This window comes from Vicia villosa, unplaced genomic scaffold (assembly GCF_029867415.1).
Source record: "Vicia villosa cultivar HV-30 ecotype Madison, WI unplaced genomic scaffold, Vvil1.0 ctg.000883F_1_1, whole genome shotgun sequence".
Taxonomy (NCBI): Eukaryota; Viridiplantae; Streptophyta; class Magnoliopsida; order Fabales; family Fabaceae; genus Vicia; species Vicia villosa.
This window is the reverse complement of record NW_026705398.1, coordinates 428,020-437,004: the sequence shown is the minus strand read 5'-3', so window position 1 is coordinate 437,004 and position 8,985 is coordinate 428,020. Positions and strand designations below refer to the sequence as shown.

Here is an 8,985-nt window from a genome sequence, read left to right as displayed (position 1 = left end):
CCCTGTGCAATTTCTTCCTAATGCTAACATTTGAAATTATGTAGCAAAATATGTTTAATAATGAATTCATGAGATGCAATACATATGTCTGTCTTGTTTTTCTGAAAAACATTAAAATAGAAGATGTAAAAGCGTGATGTTTATAAAAACGTGACGTTTGTAAAAACGAAATATCAACTCACCATTTTTGGTAAACCTTAAGGAGTCAGGAGACCTTTTTGGTGACAATATGCTTTCGAACTAACCATGCTTCAGTTAGGACTTTCAAAGGTTGTAACGTGGCTTGGTTCACGGTTTAAGAAACAAAGGATAACGGCTCAAAATTTATTTGTACTCATCCCAATCTTCGTGATGTTCTTCAATCCTATGCTTAGTTAACTTTGCGTTTAAGTTTTAGCAAAGCTTTGAAGTTGTAACATTAACATTTGATGAGGGTTTCAGCATCCACAGTTTGTTTGGACAGGCAGTCCTCCTTTTTGTAATTCTTTCTTTCTCTTTTTTTTTTCTCGAGGATTTGTAGTGACCTCTTTTTTGACATTGATTTTGTTATCCCTAACTTTTGCCTGAACTGTTTATTTTGAGGTTACAGTCAGCGGGATGTTTTGATTTTTGATAAGTCTCCTTCATAGGTTTTGACTTAACAACTTTTTTCTTTTTGGTGGATATTGACTGCCTAACTTAATGGTTGCGGGAACCCATCATTATTCGTGTAGACAACAGCTAAGATAATTGAGTTAACTGAGTAACTACCCTGCCCCAGGTTATGATTAAGGGTTTTAAATTGTACAAGAAAGAAAACTTCTACTCCTTAGGCTCAAAGGGGTTGACGAAGGATTAACATCCTTATATCTGCACTGTTTAGGAATTGAAACAATGCCTGTACATCGTCAGCATAGTCTGTTTAAAAGCATATTGTATGAGGTTGCGGTATCATTTTGGTCATCCTTCCTCAAAAGGCATACCACTTTAACAGGAGTCGAGTATCACAAAACATATTCGAAGTAAAGACGCAATTTAAAATGAGTGATAGCGAAATGATTTGTTCAAGACAAACATATGCAATGCACTGATGATGATTATTAAAACAGATAATGTCTATCATGAGTCAAATGTTTAAACAAACAGAAAAGAAACTTGCAAATGAAAGTAGATCTAATGATCCAAAAGTTCATCCGTCTAGACGTCAGTTAGTCTTGTCGTGACTAGGCATAGGAGCAGTGATCGTCCCAGGAGTTTTCAGGAGGGTTGAATTTGATTTCCCCGTCATCGATCAGATCTCGATTCTTATTCGTCAATGTTCAGCAATTGTTAGTATCCAGAACTGTTGAAATGGTATGCGCATCTCGCATTGGGTGGATAGCCAGTAGCGGATGTGCTAGGAATCTTAGGAGTGTCCCTCAAAGTACTCAATTCGATCATCAACAGGTGTTGTAATGCTTGAGCCAACGACATATTGATCTTAGTGAATTGACGCTTAGATACGTTTGGCTTTCTTTGTTGTTGTAGAACTGCTTCAACGGATGGGTTGCGTTCATCATAACCTGAGACAGGATAGTTCCTCACTTAACTCAATTATGCTTTTGTACACAATTAGTGACGGTTCCCCGTAATCATTAAGTCAGGCAGTTAATATCTATCAAAAGAAAAGACCTCTAAGTCAAAACCTATTAAGGAGACTTAGTGAAAATTGAGACAACCCGCTGACTGTAATCTCAAAATAAACAGTTCAGGCAAAAGTTAGGGATAGCAAAATCAAAATGAGGTCACAACAAACCCTGAACAAAAGAAAAATATTACAAAAAAAAAGATAACTACATTTTCAAATAAACTTCCGGTTTCTGAACCATCACAAGTGTCAGTGTTACAATTCCAAACTCTTTTGGAGCTTAAACACATAGTTAACTGAGCATAGGACTGAAGAACATCATGGAGATTGGGTTGGGTACGAATAAACTTCGAGCCTTTATCCTTTGTTTCTTAAACCTTAATCCACCCATCGTTACAACCCTCAAAAGTCCTAGCTGAAACATGGCTGGTTCAAAAGTATACTGTTACCAAAAGGTATCTTGACTCCTTTAAGTTCTACCATAAATCCTGAGTTGATATCACGTTCTTACAAATCTTGTTTTACCAAAAATGTTTTAACTTCAAGACAGACATATGCATCGCATTTTATGAGTTTCATTTTAAAAGCATTTTGGTATACATAAGTTCAAATGTTTGACATCAGGAAGAATCTGCATGGGGTATGACTAATGAATTAAAGTCCTCCCGACAGACAAAGTTGCTTCAAAAGTACGTCGAAAAGCAAAAATATCTCATGCGCCTGACTCAGTTGGCTAAAGGCTAATATATACAAGGGGCATGACATGTTATTATCCCATTCATCTGGGGCAATCAAGTCAAGATTCGGAGAATATCTTAAAGAAGCTGAACAACCAGAGGGGCAAGTCTATCATTTGGGACATGTTGCATTAATCACAAATCTCATCAAAATCTACTTACTTACTAGTATCAGATGGTGTTAGTATCACTCTCTCATCCAAAGTTCTAAATCCAGTAACTTCAAGCATTGGGTATGCAAGGCTACTGATCCCAGGGGAAGATAGACTCCCACGCGCAAAGGGCCACGTATGGTTAAGAAAATATTTTGCGACAGCAAATGATGAAATACTTGAAGACATAGGGGAAACAGAAAATTGAAACCTGCTGGAATCTTCCCCACAGAGTCGTTTCTTCAGAAATATCCCCACAGAGTAATCCTCAAGAAGTTATCTTCAAATAATCTCTTCCCGGGAGAGACCTAATTCCCCAACGGGGTTTACGTCTCTAACACTACAAGTTCCCCGATACAGAGACCTAATCCTCAAGAAGTCTTAAATTTTTATATTATTAAATAATTTATTTTGGGTTTTTCTATATATATAGTTGTGTCGGAATACCGTCAAGAACAAACCAAGACTATGAGAAAGAATAAGTTTCTTGAACAAACAAAATAAATCCTATTAGGTTTTCACAAAAGGGAAAGAATAGGAAAAAAGAAAAAGATAATTATGATTGATTATAACTATTTATCTTTCTATATTAGGGTTCACAGAATACAGGTGAATAACAACAATCTACCTTGTTGTTTCTCTATAATTTGAATTGGCATTATGTTTGGTAAAACTAATATAGTAGCAATTAGTTATATAGGATTTGTAACTTGTAAGAGAATCTAGGTGCAAGTTTTATTTGACAAAGGAACATGTTGAGTTGAAATGTTCCAACATCTCGAGCAACATGTCGAAGAAGATGTCTTATGCAGAGTCATTCGTGATTGCGCCTGAAACTACAAAACTGTTGATTGAATCTGACTCAGCAATTAACAGTAATGTAGAATATTACTAACCAATATTATGCAATCATAGGTGGCGCAAGAAATATCTGGAAGAATAAAGTCAGAAAAAGTTTGAATGAAGACTTCCTAATTTTGGATATTAATTAGGAAGATTTGAGTGAAGATCTATTTTGTAGGAGAATATTTTGGAGATTTGAAACAACATATTTGTTGTGATTAGAAGCCCAAAACCAGTTGGATAATAGGTTATAAATAGAAGCATTGTAACTTAAAAAAGCCAAGCCAACCATCATGTAAATTAAAAGGGTTATGTCGGTCGATGAACCACCCAGTTTGTGGGATGGTCATCGTGTTCTCACTTAAAATCCTTTAAGTAATGAGTTGAGTACTCTTCTTGGAGGAAGCTTTTAAGCAACTCCAAGTATGTGTTCTTAGACTATAGTCAAGGCTGAGTATGGTGGGAAGTGCAGCTTCCTGCCCGACATAGCAGTGTGTCTTCTCATCATGGAAGTGTGTCTTCTATTATGTAAATATAGGATTGTGGAAATTAGGCCGTTGTTACAGATCCTGGGACTGGAAATCTGTTCAACATCATTGCGAAGATTAGAAGTTGGATGGGGTTATTCCATATCCAGGGAAGACCTAGGTAGAAGGGTCATTAGATAGGGATTAAGTGAGGGGTTGTCAACTTGGGACTAGTTTAGCTCTGAATTAATACTGCTAATAGTGGACTTCATTCCTGGCTTGGTATGCCCCTAGAGTAGGTGTGTTTGTCACCGAACTAGGTCAATAATTTCTGTGTGTTTTTATCTTTTCAGTACTGTTATTTTATTGCCTATGTTATTAATGTCAGATCAGATGTCTCGACATCCTTATAGGACATCTGAGTCTGTTGTACCAGAATTTCAAACCTACCTCAACAACTTGAGAGAACTAGAGTATATATAGACTACTAAGCTAACTCGGGCTAGAAGCTAACTTAAACAATTGAGCTAAAAAAACAGACTTAATTCGACATGCTAATAAAACCTAGTATTATCGACTATTGCATGCTAGAACACAATGCGACCGCATCATGCAGGACTTCAACATCAGCATGCAAACAGGCTTCGACAACATATTTAAACTTTTTCGACCAAGAAGTTATCCCTGTCGAGATACTAGAGTTTGATCCAAAATATCACAAATATTCACCTTAGAACAAATTCTACAACATAAGAGAAACAAATTAGCTTTCTTCACGCACCTCTATCAACTGCATACAATGAAAAACTTGCTACTTGGCAGTGTCTTGGTGATCATATCAGCAACACTGTGATCTGTCAAAACCTTCAACACTTGGACTTCTCCATGCTTGATTACTTCTTTGACAAAATTTAGCCTCACATCTATGTGCTTGGTTTGCTCATGAAGTTTCAGCTCATTAGTAAAACCCTCAGCCCATTATGCTTCTTTCACAACTTTAGTGAGGGAAATATATTTTACTTCAATGGCTGATAATGCATCAACCTTCTAAAATGTTGCTTTCCAACTAATTATTGTTCCATACATAGTGAACACATATCTAGAAATAGATTTTCTAGAATCCATACAACCTGCATAATTAGAGTTAACATATTCATCGATTTTTGGTTTACTGTCATCACCACAGGCTCCACCATAAATTAGGATTATATTCAGAGACCATTTATGTACTTAAAATCCACTTCAATGCTTGCCAGTGTGCCTTCTCAAGAGTGGTCATATAATTGCTAACAAGGCTCACTACATACGTTATATCTTCCTAAGACTGGCCATTCAACTCTTTCATTTTCTGAACAATGGTCGAGGCTTTGCTTACTGTTGTTTTCGAGAATTTGTTATCTCTTGTTCAAAATGAATTTTCCATCATTTCTGGAATCAAATCAAAGGATCAAAAGCTCCCAACCACTTTAGAACTCATAAATGCACTTCTTGAAGATGTTGAACAAAAACAACTCACTAACCACTCTATCAAGTTATGGCTTCAACAACTCAAAGATTCAGTTTATATGCTCCATGATATTCTTGACAAGTGTTCGTTAAAATTGCTTATTTTTAAAGAAAAAAAAATCTGGCTTAGAGAGAAACCGATTAAAAAGTGTTTTTTTGTTAAAATTTATTTTTGTGATAAATCAGTTTAGTATTGAACTGATCCACATGTAAACCAATTTTATTGAAACAATTTTAACATATAAACCAAATCATACACATGGTTCGATTTGATTTGGTGATTGATCCGTGCACACACCTACTTTTGATGATTTTTTCAGATCATCAGATGATTTTTATGAGCAATAGTTTGGTGAAGTGGGGTCCCGCCTGTTCTGTTTGCCTCATATGTTTCAAGTTATCTATACTTTTTTAAATAAAAATGGCATTCTTATGATGTTTTTGGTAGGGGGCTATCTTGTATTGGATCAATTTTATTGGATCGTATGAGCGCATAACAGTTTGCAAGATGAAGCTTTGTCGAAACACCAATTTATAGTCAAATATGATTAGGAAAACTGATTATACAGTCAAATATATTTTTTAATTTTAAGAACTTTAATACTTCCCTTTCTCAAATGGCAGACTCAAACAATACACAAAGATAAAATCAAAATTAAATTATTTTACAAAAAATCATAACAGTAACTATAAATAAGCTTTTTATTATTATTGTAATAAGGCATAAATGAGAATGATGCTATAAGAACATTTATTAATAAATATTCAATAATTTACTCATGAACAATTTCAAATGAGGTGAGGTTCCTAATGTATCCCCATGGCATGTCATACACAGTGGCTTGATAATTGTTAGAAACAACTCCGTCAGTAGCAGAAAGAATGAAACGATAGTTTTTTCCCTTGACAATTTGTGATTCACCCTTGATGATTTTCTCAAACTTCAAATTAGCCCCTGTTATTTTGTTGAATTGATTAACAGCGAAATCGGCGACCCCAATCACGTATGGATCATTGATTTCCTTGATAGGCCTCCATTCTTCTGATATAACTTCATTCATGGCCGCAAAGGCCAACAAAACAAGGATGGAAAGAACAGGGGATTGAAATCTCATGATTCTTATATTGTAATTGTAGTTTTTTTCAAGCTCCAAGAATTGGTGAGGGTGTTAGCTAATACTACCTCCCATCTCTTTTTATAAGAGACAAATTATTTTTTAAGTTTATTGAATAACCAATGTATTAGACTTGTTTATAGACTAGATACAACAACTGATCTATTGGACTTTACAATATACGACATTCTAAGTATTCAACATTTAAAATAGGACATTAAATAAAATACAACAACTAATCACTATTATAAGGAAAATTTTAATTTTCATATCTGATAATTCATTGGATTAAGTTAACACTAGTCTCTTGAAGAATATTAGGGTTTAAAAGATATACATCATGTAATAGAAAACCAATAGTCTATTATGTCATTAAAAAAATAATTAATTTTCACTGTGCCACTGACAGTTAATCACCTCTTTTCTCAAAATATTATTTAAATGTGATGATATTTTATTCTAAATGGTTGAAATAAATCCAAATTAATGAAAATAATAAATCTATTTTTTCTTTTCTAATTTTGTTTTTTGTACCATATAAACAAATTATATTTCTTTATAATATGTAAAATTCAAAATTTTAAATAGGATATTTAATAAAACACCACAACTAATTTCTATTGTGAGGAAAAATTCTATTTTTAAAATTTGATGAATAATTGATTATAGTTAACACTTATCTATATATGTGATGTCTGATGATATATTATTCTAAATGGTTGAAATAAATCGAAATTAATCAAAATAATAATTCTATATTTTTCTTTTTTTAAATAAATTTTTCTTTTTACCAAATAAACAAATAACACTTAAAACAGGACATTTAATAAAAACCACAACTAATCTCTATTATAAGGAAAAATTCAATTTTTCAAATTTGTTAAATAATTGGTTATTACTATCAACACTCTTTTTTAATCGTTGATCTTATTTGAATCTAATGGTTATTACTATACCCTCCTCTCATTTATGGTAATAAATATATTTATTTTTATCCAATCAAATAACTTCTACTTCTACTATCTACCTATTACCAAACAATATGACCAATCTACCTAATTTGCCGTTTCATCAAATTATTTTTACACTACAAAAAGAACAATTTCGTAACCTTCTAATTAAACCATATTCTCCTTACAAAATACCCATAAAGCCCTTTGCTCAACATACTATACATACCTCATTTTCTCCCTTTCTCCTAATAAAAAGGATGTTTCAGTAACTAGATAAATAAACTAAAATTTTTGTACTATGGATGTCCCTATTCATGCCAACTGTAAGATGCTCATTGGTGAGATTGAAAAAATAACTTTTCCCCCTTCCCAAACCCTAGCAGAATCAATCCACTGAGCCGTTTTCTCTTTCCATTGTGAACCTCTCACTCTTTGCTCTCAGTCTTACTTTCCCTTCAAACCCTAGCAGTTTCTATGCTCAAAATGTAGAAGAGGTCAGAAGTCACATATTATAGTTTTGTTTTCTTCATTTATTTCCCATCTCCCACAAGAAAAGTCATATTTTGGACATAACTAAGTTCTTAGGTCGAATATTATGGAATTTTTGATGTATCAAATGAGGTTAGATTCTTATTTCATCAATTTAGATGTGTCATTCTTTATCTCGACACTTTCACCAATTTATTATTAATATCATTAATTATTATGAAGAAAAAGTGTAGTCCTTCTGATTCAAGAAACAAGTCATTGGTAATTTTCACATGATTGCAGTCTTATGGAATAAAAGTAGGATATCGTGGAATTCGTGGACCATTTGGAGGTAGGGATAGCCCTTGCGCTGTTGGTAGAAGCTGTTGCATTTGAAGTGAGACAAGTTGTAACCTATTTGTTTCAAATGAGTTCTTTATGTACTCTTTTCTCTTTTGGGTTTGGATATATGAAAGTATACATGTTAGTGAGTTGATAAAATTATATAACCATGTAATGATTTTTTTGAATCTTTGTCTTAAACTAAATATTTGTTTTATATTTGTTTGGATAGTTAATTGATTTGTTGTTTTATTCTTCTGTTGAAATATAATTTATGATTTGTTGATACGATATTAGCAAAACTCACTACTGAGTTTTACATCATCCTATTATTTCATTGGTATTGCCATATCTCTTATCTAAGCTTATGTTTTACACTTTGTTTTTAGACGAGATGTTTTTGGACGGGATGTTTTTGGACGAGATGTTTTTGGACGTTTGACTATGTATGCTCACAGATCAATTTTCTAATAATCGTCCCATCGACTTCTCAAAATTTGGTCCTGAAAGAGAGAATATAAAATTCGATATTTTTGTAGATGCTGCTTAATGCCTTATTTATTTTCTAGCTGTTGATATTCAGAAATTCTATGCCTTCATATTATTTTTATAGATGTTAATTATTGTTATGGCTCCTTGAAGTTGTCCGTGAAGAATCTGCTATCGAGGTCCACGAAATCGACGCGTGGTAGAGGCTTAGGTCCTTCTGAACTGTCGAGGAGGGAAGGCTTCTTGCTTGGAGCATTGATACAGTTCAGTCCTTTAGCCGATGCTTTGAAATATCTTCTTGCCGCCT

General features: G+C 33.5%; 1 protein-coding gene across 1 annotated transcript; it reads right to left on the bottom strand.

Annotated features, from left to right (window-relative positions):
• Positions 1-6,084: 6,084 nt before the first annotated feature.
• LOC131631937 (cysteine proteinase inhibitor 5-like) lies at positions 6,085-6,426 on the bottom strand. Its single transcript, XM_058902697.1, has one exon. The coding sequence runs from the start codon at positions 6,424-6,426 to the stop codon at positions 6,085-6,087; it is 342 nt and encodes a 113-aa protein (XP_058758680.1).
• Positions 6,427-8,985: the final 2,559 nt, after the last annotated feature.

Bases quoted from the DNA above. Each gene is read 5' to 3' on its own strand.
- LOC131631937 (XM_058902697.1), bottom strand. From the start codon at position 6,426: ATGAGATTTCAATCCCCTGTTCTTTCCATCCTTGTTTTGTTGGCCTTT.